General features: G+C 45.6%; 1 protein-coding gene across 3 annotated transcripts in view; it reads right to left on the reverse strand.

Moving 5' to 3' along the window:
- The window catches only part of Garnl3 (GTPase activating Rap/RanGAP domain like 3), a 144,806-nt gene that overhangs the window by 75,564 nt on the left and 47,432 nt on the right, over positions 1-21,810 (reverse strand). For all 3 annotated transcript variants that reach the window (XM_041674703.1, XM_041674705.1, XM_041674704.1), the window contains one exon: positions 4,054-4,128. In XM_041674703.1, the coding sequence (XP_041530637.1) occupies positions 4,054-4,128 (75 nt within the window). The remainder of the gene's footprint in view (positions 1-4,053; positions 4,129-21,810) is intronic.

The following is a 21,810-nucleotide window of genomic DNA, read 5'->3' on the forward strand; positions in this document are numbered from 1 at the left end:
TATACGTATGCACTTTCACACATGCATATACACACAGTAGTGGTAGATATACGTGTTTTCCTATTAGAGAAAAGACCCTAGGGGCTGGGAATGTAGCTCAGTTGGTAGAATGCTTGCTGAGCATGCCATGAAGTCCGGACTTCAATCCCTAGACCCACAGAAACTAGGCATGGTGGCGCAGGGCTGTATCCCAGCATTTGGGAAGTGGAAGCAGGAAGATCAGTTTGATTTCATCCTAGGTTACACGGAGAGCTTGAGGATAGGCTGAAGTACAGGAGGAGAACAGAAGATGGAAGGGAGGGAGGGAGGGAGGAAGGGAGGTAGGGAGGGAGGAAGGGAGGGAGGGAGGGAGGGGAAAGGTCTGGGAAAATGTTCTGCTAGAACATCAGAATCTACTCTGTTCTTGTTAATAACTGCTTAAACTCTTTTCTCATTTCTTTGTTTTTTAACTCAGGATTTTTCTGTGCAGCCCTGGCTGTCTTGGTGCTTTCTCTGTAGGCCAGACTGGCCTCGAACTCACAGAGATCCAACTGCCTTTGCCTTCTGAGTGCTGGAATTAAAGGTGTGTGAACTACCATCACCCCGCTTAAATTCTTTCTCTCTCTCTCTCTCTCTCTTCCTTTTTTAAAGAGTTAAACACTTGAGCCAGGCATGGTGGAGCACACATTTGTAATCCCAGCACTTGGGACATGGAGGCAGGAAGATCATGAGTTTAAAGCTCCCATAAACTACACAGAGTTCTAGGGTAACGTGGTCTATATGGTGAGACCCTGATGCAGAAACAGAAACAAAACACTTAAAAGCCCTTGTAAACTATACACAGAATGGCACAGAGCAGGGAGCTAAGGCACTCCAGCTGCGTTCTGACCCTCCACTATTTCCCAGAGCACGTTATTTTTGTTTGTTTGTTTTTACATCCCAACCAAAGTTTCCCCTCCCTTCCCTCTTCCTAATTCCTCTTCCCCCACACCCCCTCTATCTGTCCACCCCCATCCACTCCTCCTCCACTGTTTCTCTTCAGATATAGGTGGACCTCCCAAGGACATCAGCCAGTCAACGTGTATGGAGTTGCAGTGAGACTATGACTCCACCTCTTCCATGAAGGCTGGATGAGGTAATCCAGTAGGAAGAGTGGGTCCCAAAGCACACATCAGAGTCAGAGATAGCCCCTGCTCTCACTGTTAGTAGTCTCACCATACCACACTACACAACTGTCACATATATGCAGAGGGCCAGTCAGTCCCATGCAGGCTCCCTGGTTGTTGGGTCAGTCTCTGGGAGCCCCTATGAGCCCGGTTTAGTTGATTCTGCAGGTTTTTTTGTGGTGTCCTTGAGCCCTCTGGTTCCTACAATCCTTCCTCCCCCTCTTCCATAGGATTCTCTGAGTTCCACCTGATGTTTGGCTGCAGAAGCATGTTTTTTAAAAAATTATTTTCAGTGATGTGAAGGTATGCAGGAATGTGCATATAAGTACATGTGATTAGTCTCCTGGAGCTGCAGTTAGATGGTTATGAGCTATCTCATGTGGGTACCCGAAACTAAACTTGGGTTCCTGCAAGAGCAGCAAACACTCTAAACTGCTGAGTCATTGCTTCAGCTCCTAGAACAAATGGTTTTAAATTCTTATTTGTCCTTTTGGAAATGTTCTCACCAATTGAAAAACATCTTTTCCATTACCTCAGAACTGGCTTTGATGTCCAGCACTCAAACATTTCTTCTATGATAGTATATACCCCACTCTGCATTGTGTGTGTGTGAGTATGCAGGCGTGTGCTCTTGTGTGCAGGCATGTAGAAGCGAGATCAAGACACCCAGTGTTTACCTCTATTGCTCTCTGCCTTATTTTCTTTGAGACAGGGTCTCGCTCGGAATCAAATCAGGTATTTTTAGGTAGGCTGGCTGACCAGTGAGCTCTCAGGGTCTATCCATCCCTGTCCTCTAACACTGGGGCTACAGATGCATGCAGTCATGGCTTTGTACATGGGTGCCTGGAAATAGAACTTGGGTCCTCATGCTTGCAGAGAAAGTGCTCTTGCCCACTGAGTATATCGGTAGTCCAACTCTGTTGTCTAATAGCTACAAGTAGCATTCACAATCAATCTCTAATGACAGAAATTAAGGTTATCTTAGGTTTCCCCTATTTTAGATATTGTTATAATACCCCGATGGTGTGGGAGTTCCTTCTGTATAATGTGAATACCATTGATTACTAAAAAAACTGCTTTGGACTTATAGCAAGGTAGAACTTAGTTAGGTGGGGAAACCAAGCTGAATGCTGGGAGAAAGTAGGCAGAGTCAGCGAGAAGCCATGTAGCCCTGCTGGATGGAGACAGACGCTGGATGGAACTTTACCCGGTAAGCCACAACCACATGGCGATACATAGATTAATGGAGATGGGTTAAATTAATACATAAGAGTTAGTCAATAAGAAACTAGAGCTAGGGGGCTAGAGAGAAGGCTCAGAGGTTAAGAGCACTGGTTGCTCTTCCAGAGGTCCTGAGTTCAATTTCCAGCAACCACATGGTGGCTCACAACCATCTGTAATGGGGTCTGGTGACCTCTTCTGGTGTGCAGGCATACATGCAGGTAGAATGCTGTATACTAAATAAATAAATTTTTTTTTAAAAGAAGCTACAGCTAGTAGGCCAAGCAATGATTTAATTAATACAGTTTCTGTGTGGTTATTTCGGGAGACTGGGCAGCCGGGAAACAGACAAGCAGCCACCTACTACACCCCCAGATGAACTGTTAGCTAAATGAGACACACTGCTGTCCCCCCAACACTGGGTTTTCATGTCCTCAAACAGTAGCCAGTCCTTCCCATGCTAGCAAAGGCAGGTGTGTAAAAGCTGGAAGCCCATCCCCTCTGTTCTGCCATCAACTAATTGATGTGCGGGGAACAGTGAAGGAGCTCCCGGTGGTCGACTCCGGAGCAAGGCGCGCTTTAATTAATACTGCAGTGAGTACACAGATTGCAGGACAAGCACGTCTTTAGGAGGCACAAAGCTGCTCAGTGGGTGAGCTAACAGGTGACAGAATCAAGATGTCACAAAACTCTTGACAATTAGCAATTGTGGAACATGCTAATGAGATTACAATCAGCGTGGACTATGCCAAGTCCTGTGCTTAAGTACAAACACAGACTGCTCATGGGGAGACCTCCTGAATCAGCAGAAAACTGACCCGGAGGCACTGAATCATAAATTAGTGGTAGGGCTCAAAAGTCTGATCCTAAAGCCATCCACACTACGTCCTGATGCTGTCCCACATCAGCAACAGTCCCCGGAGCTAGACTGCCAGACAGAGGCAACTCACAGCCCTCAGAGCGTCTCACGTAAGGAACAGGCGAGGCTGGCTTCTTCTATGGCTCTGTGGAGCACACCCAGTGTCCCGCATTAATCTGTGAGGACTTCAGTTTAAATGGTTCAGGATCCTGAGGACAGCTCAGAGCTACAGTGCTACAGCACTTTCCCAGGATACGTGAGACCAGGGGCTTGTTCTCAGCACTGCAAACAAACTATAACTGTCTCCAGTTGGATATGCTAATCACCCGGACTTGATAAGTCCATGAGATATATACGCATTGAAACTTTATACTGTGGCGTAGTTCAGGCAGAGTGCTTGGTTAGTATACATGAGGCCCTGAGTTTGATGCACAACACTACATAAACTGGCGTGGAGATTACACCCATAATTCCAGTGCTCCATGGAGATGGAGGCAGGATGTCTAAAAGTTCAAGGTCATTCTTGAGAAAAGGAGACTCATTAAAGAGGCTGCAAATCTCCCTCTGGTCTGCTGGGGACTGAACAGCCTCATGTGCCTACCTGACTTTATGACGACCATTAAAAGGACATATGGAATTACAGCACCTTCTACACCCCACGATGGCATTTCCCCTTCAGGTGTTCTTCGTGTAAAGCTTTGAAAAGCTCTTATTTGTCCCTTTCAGGGCTCAGCTGAAGCAACTCATCTGTACCCATGGGGTCACTGCCCACTGCCCACTGCTACAGCTAGAGCTTGGTGACAATGCAGGAACTGGGGGTGTCCTTACCTCATCTGTAGACCCATTTTCCACCCGGAATCTTCCTGCTCTTTGGATGGCTCCATCAGCGTCACTAGAAATGAGCTAGGGAAAAAAATGTTCAGTTAGCTGGCTGGGCTTCCATTTGCAAGGCTCCCAAGTCTCTCTCCTAGAAGCAATCCCATCTACCAACATGAGCTGGTAGACCCAGCCTAGAAGGAAGGAGTCTCCTGTGAGCCCCAAGGCCTTACAAATCCAAGAGCAAGTCCCACCTTGGGGGAACATTTTCACAAACTGAGAAACATTCAAGCCTATGATTCGTGAGAAAACAGTCTTAATCCACATCACATGTGGACAAGTGGCAGCTCGCAGATGGCACAACTCAGAGCCAAGCCCCAAGCTCAGCCACCTTCTCAGGAGGGCCCAGAGAACAATTAGTGGCTGGCATGAACTCAAGGTGTAACCATCAGAGAAAGCTCTTCTGCTTCATTCAGTTTTAAACAGTCTCTGGAAGGCCAACATGGCCCTTCGAGGCCAACGTGCAGTTTGCCAGCCGACTGCCTGGAGGAGCTCGGGGCTACCCAGTGGTGAGCAGAAAGTAGGCTGGAGCTCGGCCCCGTGGTCCAGAAGCCACTCTCAGGATGTTTTCCTCCCAGCCCTCTCAGAAGCAGCTTGGGAAGGGGTATACACAGGATTTTCAAGTTTTAAGGTCTACCTGCAGTTTGCAGCAAAGGTCTGCCAAAATGTCCACATTTCAAATGTGTAGGGATAAGTCCCACCCCTTGGGGTACGTGTTCGCCTCGGGCTAATGTTTGCCTATAAATTTGGCGAGCGTGCTCCCAGCCGTCCCTTTTGCTTTCCTGGTCTCCGCAGGAACGGTGGTTCTGTAAGTCTATTTCACCATTAAAGCTATATATATTTTTTTACAATCTGTCTGCATTCGTTTACGCCGTTACATTTTGGTGCCCAACGTGGGGCGCCAATTGTAGTAATATGGGCGGCGGGGCTGCGTCCTCAACACCCCAGCCGCCTGCTTAGCTTATGCCCGAAATAACAACACACAAACTGTATTCATTTAATCACTGCTTGGCCCATTTCTATCTAGTCTCTTCTAGGCTAATTCTCACATATTAATTTAGCCCATTTCTAATCACCTGTGTTGCGCCCCTAGGTGCGCTTACCGGGAAGATTCTAGCCTATGTCCATCCTGGGTCGGAGCTTCATCGCATGCGTCTGCCTGGGAGCTGGGAGCATGGCGACTCTCTGAGGCGTCCGCTCCCGAGAGGAGAGCTGTGGAGTCTGAGCTCACTTCCTCTTCCTCCCAGTGTTCTGTTCTGTTTACTCCTCCCACCTATCTTCTAACCAATGAGGGCCAAGCAGTTTCTTTTTATTTAACCAATGACCTTTCTCCATCACAAATGTATTCGAGCACACTTGTATGAGGTGGGGGAGCTTCTCACCTTTAACTCGGGCTCACCCCCAAAAGCAGAGTACAACCTTGCCATACTGATACCTCATACTTGACTTGTACTTAGGAGACATGAAGGTGTGAAAGAAAGGACACACTTTCTGAACCACCCCACACATGCAAATATTTTGTAAAAGATCTGAAAAAAAGATTGGAATATTTTTCTCATGGTTAATATGAAACAGAAGGCAGGAGGATCTGAGTTCAAGGCCAGCCAGGTCTGCATAGAGAGCTCCAGATTAGCCAGGGATACACAGTGAGATTCTGTTTCAAAAACCTGGGGAGGGGCTGCTGGAGAGATGGCTCAGCGGTTATGAGCACTCTTACTCTTGCAGAGGAGCTGAGTTCAATTCCCAGCACCCGCACAGTAGCTCACAACCACCTGTAATTCTAGTCACAGGGTAGAGATCTAGCCCCTTCCTTTGACCTCCACAGATATCAGGCATTTACATGGTGTATAATACACACATTAAACAAATCTGAAAATTGAAAAACCAAACCAAAGAGAGTCCTGAAGAGATGGGTCATTTGTTTAGATCACTTGTTGCTCTTGTAGATGACGTGATTCAGTTCCCAGCACCCACATGGTGGGTCACAAATGCCTGTAACTTCAGTTCTAGGGGACCAGCCCTCTAGCTTTGTGGGCACCAGGTATGCACGTGTGCAATACAAACATATGGGCAAAACATTCAGAGACATAAAATAAATGAATACAAAACACCCAAAATAAAGAATTGTATCCCGCTTTTTATTTATTATACACTCCTATACACCGTGTGTTCTTCTGCCCGACAGTACTGCCTCATTTACCTTCTGTAACAACAACACAGAGTATGCACTGGTGTTGAGAGGAAAAGGCTGAAATCTCAGCTAGGTTACAGGAGCAGTGGACAGAAGCAGAGCTGGGGTGTGACAATGGCAGTGGGCCTCAGAAGCTGGCAGCTACCCTCATCTAACATTGCCTCACCTAGAAGGTCCAAAACAAGCCTAGGTTTTACGACTAATCCTCAGCTGTAACCTCCGGACACAGATGGAAGCGGTCTATGCCTATGGCTGGCTATTGGCAGTGTATAATGCCACACTGTCATAAGGCATAGAGTGAGCAGTGGAATTTCACTAGCCAGGTCTAGCCAGGCATGATGGCACACACCTGTAATCCCTACACTCAGGAGGCTGAGACAGGAGACAGTTGAGTTCAAGACCATCCTCAGTAAGACCCCTTTTCTTTTTTTTTTTTTTTGTTTTTGTTTTTCGAGACAGGGTTTCTCCGCGGTTTTTGGAGCCTGTCCTGGAACTAGCTCTTGTAGACCAGGCTGGCCTCGAACTCACAGAGGTCCACCTGCCTCTGCCTCCCAAGTGCTGGGATTAAAGGCGTGCGCCACCACCGCCCGGCAGTAAGACCCCTTTTCACAAACAAAACAGAACAAAGCGAAACGAACCCCAAACTAAACAGGACTGTCCTTGCCCCTGGCACTTGGGAGGTGACTTGTTAGTCTAGTAATGTCTTATGTGAGTGTCTCTTCTTAAGGACTTCAAGACATACTAGCAAGTAATACAGTAGTTGATGGTGGGGCTTTAGGTCATGTATGTTAGCTTTCCTTCTGGAGGGACTGAAGGCACGTGATCCAATCCGACTAGAAAGCCAGCCAGTCACCCAGGCAGATCTCCGTATAACAAGGCTGGGCCAAGCCAGAGAGGACATCTGGAAGCTCTATGTTGAGGTTCACTTGGATCCTGCTTGTACTGACTTGAGTCTGTGTTCTTTGATTGTCACAAAACTAAGTGTGCTAACGGCTATCAATGAGTTCAGAGTCCTAGCAAGTTCTAAACTCTGCAGATGGTGTCAGAGGAAGGGTGAGCTTGTGCACTGACTTTCCCTGAGGTCAGCTCTTAACTGCAAGTGGAAGGGCCTGAGAGAGGGCTTAGCAAGACTGGCAACCTGAGATCAACTAGAATCCACTAAGTTACAAAGAGAAAGAGATTCTACAAAGTTGTCTGGACTCCTGTCCACATGGGTTCAGGGATGTGTCTCCACACACAAATACACAGAACTATTCCTTATGAGGAAGTACAGGTCAAAGACAAGGCCTGGGCTGCAGAGACTCTGCCATTCTCACAGGGGAGGCAGCAGGGTTGATGTCTCCCAGACAGTGGACGCTCACGCACTGTTAAAAATGCAGGGAACAGCAAAAGAACCTGATATGCAGTGCTGGTGCAGGCTGCTGAGGGGGCTTGGCATGAAGGGTCTGAGGGTCACATCAGGACATGGCAGGAACAGAGTATCACAGTTCACAATGTTTCCCACAGGGGAAGGGACAGGGGCGATTCATTCTCACTTGCTAATCCTGAAGTGTAAGTTGGTGAAGTCCTGGCCATGCAGCTTCATGGAGGACTTGGGAGAAGAGCTGATGCTCACCCATGTGTCCACGGAATGAACATACATTGTTTCCCACTATGGCCAGGCACAGGCACCCGTGTCCTTTCCCTTTGCTGAGATTAGAACAACAGGCACCTCAGCTGGAGAAGTTCAAGAAGAAAGAAGAACACTCTTCACGATTTAATTGTCGAGAGAGTTGGCTCCCTCTGGACTCAGGGTCATGAAACCCAGGCAGAGCTGTAACTCAGATCTTACACTACAGTTCTCTCCCTCTACCTTTCCCCACTACCATCACCATCCAAAATGCCCCGTCTCTCACATGCGCACACATGGCTGCCTCCTAACGAGTCTAGCCATCATCTACCACTGCTTCCTTTCATGCAATGGCGGGCAGATGTCATAAACCCCAAATGTTTCTGGCCCATAGCCCCACCTCTCTGCAGTTTCTCCTCTTCCATCATTTAAAAACTATTCTTCTCTACTTAGATGTTCAACTCCTCTCCCTCATCCACCCAAGTTCCTATAGCTTCAAGATGTCTTCCCTCACCTCCTGCCTGGGCAAAGGTCCACTTGGCAAACTTGTGTTTTATATTCTTCCCTGCGATTACTTGATTCACTGGGTCTCTCTTTGGGCACACCCTCGGTTTCTTAATAAGCTCCATGAGGACAGCATCTGCATGCATCTGCATCACCATTGCACCTGCAGAGCTGAGGCCACTGTGGGCTGTAGAATAGGTGTTTACTGGGCATCTATAAGCAACAGATGGATGCTAAGATCCTATGGAAGGCATAGTAGGCTCCTTAGTTATGGAATGTCAAAGACATTCTACTGACCTATCACATGGGAAAGACCAAATAGGAGGGCTAAGAAGCCTCAATCAGTAAGTGCAAGGTGAGCCTGGGGAGTCACTTAATAGAATTGTGCAGGCTTCACCAAATGCCCTGAGCATGGGATAGAGCGATTCCCAGATGAGTGATGTGGAGCCGTGGCTGGGGAGGAGGTCCTGCTGGTGACCTGTGGGCTGGATGCACAGTGAGACCCAGCTTATCCCTCCCTATTCTGCAGCTGGCTAGGGCCTATGAAGACTGTCACATCAGAGATGAAAAGCAGAGTGCCTGACCTAACAAAGGGACCAAACAAAACACACACATCCCCAAAAAACAAAACAAAAAACCCCAAACAAAAATAGCCAACATTACAGATAAAGTACTTTATCACTGTAGAGAAGCTGCTCGTCAGGCAGCCTCCATATCTCAACTACTGCCCACAAACCTCTTATTTGATCTCTTAAAAGCACAGAAAATCTGGACAGAAAATCGAAACTAACCATTTTGTTAAAAGACTGTACTCAGGCTGGGCAGTGGTGCTGCCTTTAATCCCAGCACTCAGTAGGCAGAGGCAGTGGGGGGGTCTCTGTGAGTTCAAGGCCAGCCTGGTCTATGTAGTGAGTTCCAGGACAGCCAAAGCTACACACACACACACACACACACACACACACACACACACACACACAAAATAAACAAAGAAAAAAACTGTACTCAGGAATGACTGCCCCCACAAAGCCATCTGAACGCCTATAGCACAATCTAGAAATCTCTCTTCCAGCCCATCCACGGGGCACAGAGCTAGATGTTAACAGGGTCCACTCATGCCATCTTCCATGGTGTCAGCTGGACACAAGGCTGGACTTCATTTTCCATGAGTAGCTGATCATTTGACTTGATTCTTTCCAACTGTGGATAGGCTGAAGTTCTGGGTGGCCTGGGCAGAACCACCTTCTTGACAGGTATGACTCGCCAATGGCCCCTTTTCTGGCCATTGGCAATAACCCGGATACCACAGAGACCACAAAACCCAGATAAAGATGGCAGAATCATGCTGAGCCTGAGGGTGTGGAGCATCCCCCAGTCGCTCACAGTAGCTAGCGGGATGCGAGGAAGAATGAGTTCAGCAGGTTTCTCTTCACTGTCTTACTGTCCACAAGGGAGGAAATCACGCAGCCTGTGATAAGTTCACAGTTCAAATGCGGAAACTGACCTGAAGCATCAGAGCATGTGTAGTTAAAGAACTAAGAGCATAAAGGGCTTGGCTGTGTATCCCAGGCTGTCTCTGAATTTATGCGCCTCCCGCCTCACCCATGTGAGTACTGGGATGACAAGTGTGTGCACCACAGCTGCCCATAAATGCACAACTTTTCTTTTTCTTTCTTTTATTTTTAACTTACTTATTATGTATATGGTGTTCTGTCTGCATGTATGCCTCCAGCCCAGAAGAGGGCACCAGATCTCATTATGGATGGCTGTGAGCCACCATGTATGTAGTTGCCGGGAATCGAACTCCGGACCTCTGTGCTCTCAACTGCTGAGCCATCTCTCCAGCCCAAATGCACAACTTTTCAAAGCACTTATTCAACTTTAAAATATGGAGCTAATATTGAACAGTAGCAACGACAATTCTATAAAATACTATAAAAGAGAAAAAAAATTGAACAACGTAAAACTGTGTAGTTCCCATTTCAGTATAATGCAGCTGAGTGAGAAATTCAGTTTAAAGGGTAAAGCAACTAACTGGAAGTAAAAACCACACATCTGAGAAAACTCGAGTTCAATAAGAAGAGCAAATGTGAGGATTACTTGAACAGCCACAGCAATGAGGACAGTCACAACACGCGGCCACAGGTATTCGAAAAGAACTCATACTCTGAACTGATCAAGCAAGAGGCTGGACGCAGGACGCTAGGCATTCACGTCTAGGAGATGTGACAAAGGCCCACAGGGCACAGCCAAAGCAAGCAGGGCAGGGACCAGTAAACATCAGAGAGCAAAATGCAGAACGAGAAAGAACAGGGGTGACAGACTGATGGGTGGGGTGGGATACACCTCTCATCCCAGCACTTGGAAACCGAGGCAGGAGGATTGCAGTACCAGCCTCGACTATGGCAAAATCCTGCTTCAAAAGGCAGACAGATGTGCCCTGTCAAAGTGAAGAAAATACAACACTAAGAAGGAAGGCTAATATAAATGAGACAGACAGTTATCTAGGTAAACCAACAGTGGAACTTAACAGAAGAAAGAAATTCAAATGTGTCAATAATGGTAAAAGCTAAAGAAGGTGTCAGGACACTACCACAGAGGTGGCCTGGCTCTTCTGAGGTGGTGGGGCCTGGTGCCCACACAGTGCAGTGACACAGCCTCATCAGGAAGCAGGGCCACTTCCTTAGGGAAGAGCGGGCCAATCGGGGTAAGGAAGTCAATGGATTTATTACATGCTTGATTTCATGGAAAAATTCTATTTAAACAACACACATTTGTAAAATTTTAAAAATTAATTTAAAAGAAAATGAAAAATAGGAAGAAAAATGTTATTAACTACCATTTAGCAAAAATGTTATTAGTTTCATATTAAAGGTAATTAAATGACAATCCTTTTTAAATTAATGCAAAGTCTATATTTTTTCAAAACCAAAAATCCCTCTCTGTTCTACTTAGCTGCTTTGCTTCTCTGGGCTCATGATTCCTGTTTGGCTTGCACTGTGCACTCGGCATTCAAGTGTATAAGCCATAGGAATACACCGCACTTAGAGAAAACAAGTTTTAAAACGGTTATGTAAAGTACATTTTTAAAAATAGTATTTCACATTTCTCCCCCTTTCTTTAAAAAAATGGGTGGTTGGGAATGTAGGCTGACCAGTTCAAATCTAAGTTTCAGATTTGTTGGTTTTGTGGTCCTGATAGGGGGATCAATTCTTCCTCCATATCTCTAAAGTGAGGACAACAAGGTAGGGCAGGAGAACCAAATTCAAGGTCAGTCTGGGCTATGTGGTGAGTCTGAGGCCAACCTGAGCTACCTAGTGAGACTCTGGGAAAAGAATGCAGTGTGTGTGTGTGTGTGTGTGTGTGTGTGTGTAAAACAGATGAACATATCTGTGTGTAAGCTTGTAGAGAGAACTCAATAATGTAAAACATATCATGAGCCCAGAATAGTGCCTGGACATAGTAGGCATGCAACAAATACTATACTACTATATTAATATACTATTATACTATATTATCACATAATTGTGATAATGGTTAATATAAGATGTTCTGGTAGCTATTAAAGAATTAATCAATGTATTGTTGATGAAACTGTCTTAAAGCTTGATTTAAAATCTTGGAAGATCTGTTTAAATGCTGGTATATCTGGCAAAAAATGGCGACGGACTATTTTTCAGGACCTATAGGAACTGCTGTACTAACAAAGATAAATGTAACCCAGCTACTGCCTTAGAGGACCTCAACCCCATTGGGCACACGTGAGAGGGACAGAAACGTATAAACAGATAAATCACAACCCAACCTGGTTAAATACCATAACAACAGAAGCCAGCATAGGGTGCTGTCTAGGGGATGTCAGAGAAAATGGAGACCAGTTCAGCCTGAGGGAGCTTTGGAAGGTTCCAGTGCTATAATGCAATTTATTCTGCAGCTATAATGCAATTTATTCTGCAGCTATAATGCAATTTATTCTGGTACAGGACCTTTGAGAAATGATTTTCAATATAAACAGGTTTATAAAACTATAAACATTGGTCAAGAAAGCAGACTCGTTTGATATTTTATATGCAACTCTCCTTCTCCCCCCCCTCTCTCACACACACACACACACACCCTACACACATATCCTGCTTAGAAGTATTATTCAAAAGGGAAGAAAGCTTGTGCCAACAGAAGTGTAGAGTCTGGAATGTGGTTGTCTCAGGTTCTATCTCCAACACTACCAATAATGATAAATGAAAAGGGGGGTGGTAGGCGGAAAGGTAGGCAGAAGGACTCATTCTGCATCAGTGAGTGGTGCCGTGTGTCTTATCACCTGTTCTGTTGTAGCTCATATCCACTGCACGCAGAAAGGGGTAAAGGAGACCTGCTCTGGGTGGAGGTACCCTTCAGTCCTGTTCTGCTGGGACAAAGGACAAGGCAAAGACAAGGGAAGTCTGGCAGCCAGGGTAATCAACATCTTGGTATTTCAAGAAGTACCGAGGCATTCTCACAAAGAGATGGAAGGGAGAGTCAGGAGAATTGCCTGAAGTGCACAGGCCCGCTAGCCTAGAGTCCACAGTACAACAGCAGAAACCAGGGAGATGGCCTCAACATGCTTGCTGTGGCACCTTCCATACACAGATACTTACAAACTTGGGAGGTAGTCTTTGCATTACAAGGGTACTGCTTATTAGCAACTCAATTTTTCCTTTAAGAAAACAGTGGGCAAGATGTGGAGAGGGCTTTCTAGCTGCTGTCAAAGAGACCCTTGATTGAAGAAAGGTAAAGAATTCTGCAGAGCTGAGGGGTGAAGAGACAGAGAAAGAAGTTTGCCCAGAGGACACTTTGAGGAGCAAGCAGAAAGGTCATCTGTGCAGGACCCAAACTCTGTCACCAGGTCAGGCGGGCAGTGAGACTCAGAAGGCTGCGATGGCATCTGGCAGCCGGGTCAGAGGTTGTGGAGGGAGGGTGTGAGCTCAAAGGTCTGAAAGGGGTCTCGGCTTCATGGCCTTGTCATCTAATCAACGGCACTTTGTTAAGCTCAACAGATCTCCAGTTAATATGCAGAGGGCCAAGGGATATTTCCGCATAGGGTTCTTGCACTTGAAGTCACATGAATAGACAGGCTTCCCACGTGATTGTGGCACAATCTCTCAAGAGCAAATTGCCTGGAGAGACAGTGCTTTGATTGTTTGATTGCCTGGTAACACGGCACCATCTGCATGAGGGTCAGAGGTCGGAGACATAGGCTTCTGGAAAATGCTCCAGAGAAGCAAATAAGGAGGCAGGACTCTGTGTTGGAGCTGACAACAGAAGGAGCAGTCAACAGAGGATGAACTAAGGTGTCCATGTGGTCTTTTTGTAGTCCGGTCAGTTAATGAATGGTGACTGCTCACGAACAGAAAAGGTGGGGAGGGAAGGAAAGGGCTTCACTGAAAATAGGGAGCGTTATGGAGGGTCCTGTAGCAAGTGTCTCAGAGAACAATCTGCCACTCTGGCCAGCAGCTGCCTGTACCAAAGGATGGCTGGAGCAGGGGCAATGCCCTTCATAGTTGCTCTCTTGCTCTGAGCTTCAGATAGCTGGCATTTTCTCAAGCTCTTGTAAGAAGCTGAGCAAACACTACTTCCATACTCCTCTTCCAACCAAAGCCTCTCAAGCATGTGTTTCATATCAGCACAGAAGGCCCTATCCACCTCATACCACCACACACAGCCACAAGACAGACACCAGCTAGATGCTGGAAATTATCAGGAAGCTTTATGTAGTGACTATCTGTGCAGATGCTCGGATCAGAGAAGTAAAAGCGCCAGGAGGCTGGCAGTACCCGAGGGCCAGGTGTGTATATTCTGAATGCTGAAGACATAAGATCTGGAGGCTGTTTTGTTTTGCTTGAGGATTCTGCAGGAAGAAAAACACCAACAGGACAACCCTCTAACGTAGGAGCCATGACCATGAGGATAAAACGGAAGCATGCATGCCTGTAACTACTCTTTATTATAAAACTTTAGGGAAGCAGCTGCCGCCCTGAGGGAGACAGAAGACTTGCCCTCTGTACGACAGCATGCTCTGTGGCACAGAAAGGCCACGCACATGGATAGGACAGGAGGCTCCTACAGACCTCAGCCGGAGGTTAGAAAACCCAAGCAGCAATCTAGAAGCCATGGCGCTTGCCTGTATTTACAGCTACATGGGAGCACTGTGCAGGAAGATCAAGAGTTTGAGGTTAGCTTGGGCAAGATAGTGAGACTCTGCTTCTTACAAAGTAAAAGAAAACTAGGCAGTAGTAACCCGTAGTTTAGATGCCAGCACAGAATGAAAGGAACAAAATGAACCTAGAGTAGGGAGGACAGAAAGCTGTCACAGAGTGTGGAGGCCTGGGAAATGCTTGCTTTTTTTTTTTTTTAATGTTGGGCAAGGAACTTAGGACCTTGATTATGCAGCGAGAGCACTTTGCTAAGTTATTTCCCTGGTACCTTGACTCTTATTCGAAAGGTCACAGTCAACAAATGAAATTAGACATAAATAAAAAATAAGGGATCTAGATAGGAGACAATGCTGTTTGTGGAAGAGCGTCTATGTATTCAAAAGATGACAATTGGTTTTAAGTAAGAAGCACAATGAAATATAGACGCCTATTTTGTAGCTAATGTAATTGCTAAAGGGACACACACTAAATCTTCCCAGTAATTATCTGCAGGTGGTGGATGTTAAAGATGAATTTAATTGTCCTCTGTTCTTTCCAGTGTTATTTCTTTTCCTTCTTCCTTTTGAGACAGTGTTTCTCTGTGTAGCCCTGGCTGTCCTGGTACTCACTCTGTAGATCAGGCTGGCTCAGAGATCCACCTGCCTCTGCCTCTTGAGTGCTGGGATTAGAGGCATGCACCATCATGTCTGGCCTCTTCAGTGTATTTCAAACTCTCCTGTGATGGAGGAAGGTCATTGGCTAATAAAGGCACTGCCCTGGCCCATTTTATTGGTTAGAGGATAGGTGGGAGGAGTAGGCAGAACAGGACGCTGGGAGGAAGAGGAAGTGAGCTCAGTCTCGACAGCTTTCCTCTCAGGAGCAGACGCCTGAGAGAGACGCCATGCCCCGCTCCCGGCATGAAGCTCCGACCCAGGATGGACTAGGCTAGAATCTTCCCGGTAAGACCGGTTCTCACAGATTATTAGAGATGGGTTGATCGGGATGTGAGAATTAGCCAGTAAGGGCTAGGGCTAAAGGGCCAAGCAGTGATTAAATGAATACAGTTTGTGTGTTGTTATTTCGGGGCATAAGCTAGCCGAGCAGGCGGCCAGGGTGCTGGGAACGCAGCCCCGCTGCCCTTATTACTTCATATGGCGCCCAGACGTGTGGACAACTAAACCCACTTAAAAAACCTGAGAAGGCTTAAAAATAAGGGAGAGAGAGTTTAACACAGTTTTTTGCTATTTGTTGGTGGTGTGCTGTAGAGAGATTTCCTGATTCGGCAACAGTAGCAGACAAAACGCTGTGTCATTTTAAAGCGCGACTTCCTGGGGCTGTGCCGCCATTGCGATCTCTGTCTGGCTCCTGCTGGAGACAGAGCTTTTGAATAGAGCATTTGGAGTAAAGTGCTACGATTTGTTTGATGGCAACTAGACTCGCTGTGTTCTCTGGTCTGCTCTGCTTGTTAGAGGCAAGCAAGCGCTTCATCTAAGAGAGGCTTCCTGACTCAGCTTTAGCTGCAAAGCCTGCAGCTCATTAAGAGGTCCTGCCACGAAACACTTAAACGGTGTTGACAAAAAGCTGAACGCATACTTTTCGGTTTTCAGCCGTAGCAGGAAGAAAGCTGCGCCATTTAAAAATGCGGCTTTCTGGGCTGTCCTGCCAGGACAAACTCTGACTTTTTACGCAAGCGGTTTGTGCGGTTTGCTAGCACAGGCTGCTGAAGCTTGCTTGCTGGCTACAGCCAGTACCTCAGCCATGAGGCTGGAAAGCTAAGGAATGGACTGGATCTAGCTGGCAAAGCCACGCCTTTAATCCTACTGATATTGCTTGGTAAATTAAAGACTTGTGTGGTCAGAAAAAGAGAGATATACAGTAAAGAGAGATTCAAAGACAAAGAAAATTTCTAAATGGTTTGAAGTGTGTTAAAAATATATGCAGACTAAAAGTTGAAGTTCGTAAAGTAAAAAACAAAAAAAGGAAGAGAGTTGTTGTGTGTGGTAGCACACGCCTTTAATCCCAGTGCCTAGAAGGCAGAGGCAAACAGATCTCTGTGAGTTCAAGGTGGAGTAGCTTACACCTTTAATTCCGAATGCCTGGGAGGCAGAGACAGGCGGATCTCTGAGAGTTCAAAGACAGCCTGGTTTACAGAGTTATATCAGGTCAAAGATACAGAGAACCTGTCTCAAAAAGCAAAGAGTTAAAATTAAAAATAAACAAAATAGAGGTTAAAACAAAGCTGTACAAAGATGGAAAATAGACAGAGAATTTTGATACTGTATGCTATTATGCTCTCTTTAAATTATTTAAATGCTGAGGAAGGAGCAACAGATGCTAAAAGATATTTATTTATAAATGCTGCTGAGCTAATCCAACATAGATATTTTGATGCCTTGAATTTGAAATTTGGATCTAAGGACATGATGCTTTGGAAAGGAGTTTCTTATTTTGTTTTCACAGAGGATGAGACGCTGTTCATTTCTTCTACTCCGATTTGGTATGATGGACCACGCCCTCCTGAAGGGTTGGTGTGAACACCTTCAGAAAATTGCTTCGCTCAACTGCCAACTGAGATGAAACTAGTACACAGGTTATACCATGAAAGACCTAATTAACGACGCCCCCATTCAGCAGGAAGCAGTTTGGAGAGAAAAAACTGCGCCCATGTTCCCAAATATGGTTTATAAACGTTCTTTTACATTTAAAGGGGGATATGATATAGATATGAATAATTTGCATTAGTATAGATTTTGCTTTATTGATAGAGATTTAAGGTCAATTTTGTTATATGTATAAGTGTTTCTGATTTTGATTAAGGTATTGTGATTGTGTAGTTCATTTAAATATGTACTGTATAATTAAGAAATATAGGTTGTTAATGGATAATCATCGATAATAGTAAAGCTTGTAGTCATGTTAGTTAGATTTTCTAGATATATAGAGATGTATTTCAGTTAGATAGACATTCTTCATGTCTTTCAAAGATTACAGAATAGGACATTTAATGTTTTAATAACTGAGGACTTTTCATGACAATGAGACACTCTGCTCCTGGCAGCACCAATCTACTTCAAGAGGAAGATGGGCATCGAAGAGGCTCGTTATGGAGTTTTGATAGCCATTTGGGCAAGAAACTGCTCTTGCCTGGACTATTCCATAAACTGGACACAGAGAACCCGCAGAGAGAGGACTACTGAACTTGCCTAAGGTGAGATGATCTTTCGGGGTTCCTGATTCATTTTGAAAGAGTCTGCGAGACATTCTGCAGGACACAACAGATAGTAACTGAACTGACTTTGAATTTTCCTGCTTTATGGAAATGTCTGCTGGATACCATGGGCCTGAAGGCTGAAGATGGATGCCCCAATGGTACAAAAGAACTTTGGGTGACTGTCCAGGCAGTGAGATGTCTTTGTCATTTCTAGAGTTTGAAGTTTCTTAGTTCTTGTTTACTTAGGTAATATTATATCTTTCTGGAGTCTTTGATGGAGTTAAGAATAGTTAGTTATAGTTATAGTTTTCCTTAGTTATGATAAAGATTATTGTAACTTTTACTTGATAACTGTTTTGTTATATGTAATTTTGCTATGTTAAAGTTAAAGCCTTTTTTTTTGTTTAAACCGAAAAAGGGGAAATGATGGAGGAAGGTCATTGGCTAATAAAGGCACTGCCCTGGCCCATTTTATTGGTTAGAGGATAGGTGGGAGGAGTAGGCAGAACAGGACGCTGGGAGGAAGAGGAAGTGAGCTCAGTCTCGACAGCTTTCCTCTCAGGAGCAGACGCCTGAGAGAGACGCCATGCCCCGCTCCCGGCATGAAGCTCCGACCCAGGATGGACTAGGCTAGAATCTTCCCGGTAAGACCGGTTCTCACAGATTATTAGAGATGGGTTGATCGGGATGTGAGAATTAGCCAGTAAGGGCTAGGGCTAAAGGGCCAAGCAGTGATTAAATGAATACAGTTTGTGTGTTGTTATTTCGGGGCATAAGCTAGCCGAGCAGGCGGCCAGGGTGCTGGGAACGCAGCCCCGCTGCCCTTATTACTTCACTCCTGTAACCAGCATATCTTCTTTTTGGAACCACAGAAGGATATAAGAAATATATCCACTTGTATATGCCCACATGAATATACACAAAAGTAAGAAATGTAACAGAAAGAAACCATCAGACACTGAAGTCCTAGCAGAACTGATGCTCTTATACAGACATCCAGCAGTGCGCTTGGAGCTTGTCAGGAATACAAAGAATAGTGGCCCATGCTAGGCAAAGTAAGGGATACCTGCGAATAATTACAAGACAGAATATGACTGGCATCTTGAAGAAATGTAACGAGATATAAGGTTCCAGGGGGTCAAAGATGAGTGGTCCAGCAGACAGGAAAGGATGCATGAGTAAGCTGAGACTTGGCAGAGACATGTGGAGATAGGGAGGATGGGAAGGTGTGGGGGGAACTGACAGGTGTGGTAACTATCAGCAGACCCCAAGATCTGAGGTTCACTGATGGATGGGAGCAGGGTTGTAGAAGGCCTGGAACATGGAGCTAAGCATGGACCATCGCCTAGATGCTGAGGACCTGATGCTGGTACCTGCTCGGCTAAAAGCATCAGGACACTGCTAGAGCTGTACGTGAGGGCAAGTAACTCTGCACAGCAATAAGAAAGTTAAAATAGCAGCTTCCTGCTAATTACAGTGAGGTAAAGCTAGATCGCATCTTATCGAGAACTTTTGAAGGGCTCTTTCAGAATTCGGGGAGAACCAGAGGAAAATGCCAGGTCGAAGAAAGAGGAAATGAAACAGATGGCATGGGAAAGCAAACATCTCTGTTCAGTTCTTATCCGCACTTCTGCAGGAGAACAGACAAGAAGCATCTAAGGAAATAAAAGTCACTCTCAAAATCAAATCTCCTAAAAACCACACACTCCAGTCTACTCCAGACATACTGAATCAGAACGATTATCTCCAGCTCCAAGATCATGGGACTTTAAAATAAATACAATCCTCTGCAGATAAAGTATGTGTGGGGGGGATGGGTAACCTTAGCTACCATTTGTGTGTCCATAGGCAAATTAACTAGCCTTTCAGAATCTCAGTGATCTTGTCTATAAAATGGGGTTGATCACAGACTCTACATCTTCGTGGTCTTGTGACATTCCAATTAGTTTGCATATACAAAGCACCAAAAGACCACTGGCATTGGTTATGTGCAAAGGCCTTTGGTGCTCTTGTCAGGACCAGTTTGGGTGGCATCAAGAAGGGCAACATAGGAAGAAGTGAGGAGGGAAGTCACGGAACTGGTGTGAGGTTCAGAACGAGAACTCAGAGAATGCTGAAATGTATTCCCGATGTAACAGAAACATATTCACATCTTTCCATCCAGCCCAATTTGACAGGATGCTTTAAAATACTGCAACACAGTAAAAACTACAACTGACCAACTAAAAAGCAGAGGCCAAGAAGCACATAATCTCCTGAGGATTTGCTTTCATTAAGAGGGTAAAGTAATTCATTACCAACAATTATTCACATCTAACAGGAGTAGATGGGGGTGTGAAACTGTGGGCCTTTTCTGGTACAGCAATCATGGTAGGGGACACTGGATTTATTTTGCCGTGATTTTTGCTGCTAAATTCATTTAGTAGGAAAAAAGGGACACAAAGGACCATGGGTCCCTGTCTCTAATAAAGAAGCACCAAAGCTACCCCAGCTGTGGATGGACGTGTGCATCTTGTGAAAACCACGCGGAATGGATGTGTGTGCCCTGTGAAGACCACGCAAGAATGGATGTGTGTGCCCTGTGAAGACCACGCGGAATGGATGTGTGTGCCCTGTGAAGACCACGTGGAATGGATGTGTGTGCCCTGTGCAGACCACGCTGGGTCTTGTGAAGACCACACTGGGCCCTGTGAAGACCACACAGAATGGATGTGTGTGCCCTGTGAAGACCACGCGGAATGGATGTGTGTGCCCTGTGAAGACCACGCGGAATGGATGTGTGTGCCCTGTGCAGACCACGCTGGGTCTTGTGAAGACCATGCTGGGCCCTGTGAAGACCATGTGGAACGGATGTGTGTGCCCTGTGAAGACCATGCTGTGCCTGTGAAGACCAAGCTGTGCCTGTGAAGACCACACTGGGCCCTGACTCAGGGAAACACTGGAAGAAGAGGGCAGAGAACAGGTGCTGGCACCTCTAGTGTGGAGAGTGGAGATCATGCTGTTTGGATTTGCTGGCATCACCTGGTGTTCTTCAGTGGTGTCTGCAGCTGCTAGTACAGTTTTGTGTCCCAGCCATCCGTGGTGTCATTAACCAGACCCTTGTGCTCAAGATGGCCACCAGATGGCTGGTCAGGTGGCGCGCTACCATTCAAGTTTTGTTGGTACTGGAAAAGTGAAAGTAGGATGGTGCTTGGGGCAGTAAGAGCAAAGCCATTTTACACAGCAGACAGGTGTCCCGGGAAGACAGAGAGACTACCCTGTTCGTGGTGGATGAAGAAAATGCACTTTTGTCTATGCCCTACCTTATGTGTTAAAGAGGATTTGAAGACACTTATGGAAATATATCTTATTCAAAGGATAAACTTAGACACAGCACACAAGAGAATATCAGATGTGGGTAATCAATCTGAAAACAAGAGGGCATTGTATGTTATAGGAGACAAGTTAAAAAAAAATAAAACAACAACAAAAACAACAACAAACCCAGCTCTGAGCTTCCTGGAGGCCACTGCAAAGAGAGAAATCCTTCTCACCTAGAGAGCTTCCCGCTAGCAGACTGATAGTGAATCTGTGTCTGAGGAAAAGCGTGCTACTTTCTGGTCCTAAGGAAAAAAAATCCTCTTAGGTCCTATTAAAAGAGACACTGACAAACAAAATAAATAAATAAATAAATAAATAAATAAATAAATAAATTCAGCATCCTATTGCAAGATACTCCACGATCCACACGGCTGGTTTTCACTGTCCCTCACAGGGATTTAAAGGTACAGTGTTTGGGCATAGACCAAGAGATGCAGGTCTGAGAGGGGTTAGGCAAAGCGGGCCAAGTGTGTTCCTAGCTCCTGTCTGGCCAGGCTCGATCCAGGAATGAAATTTAAAGTGCAGACATCTCTTGGGGTAACTCTTGGACAGAAAATAGTTTGAAATTATACCTTTGAGCTCAAACTTGAAGCAGGCTACTCTGCTCTGCTGATTAAGGGCACTGATGGTCACTCTCGCGATGGACCTGGTTTTTTAGAAAACACTC

The sequence above is a fragment of the Microtus oregoni genome, unplaced genomic scaffold (genome assembly GCF_018167655.1).
Source record: "Microtus oregoni isolate MIOR12 unplaced genomic scaffold, Mior012 000025F_ref0000491, whole genome shotgun sequence".
Classification (NCBI taxonomy): Eukaryota; Metazoa; Chordata; class Mammalia; order Rodentia; family Cricetidae; genus Microtus; species Microtus oregoni.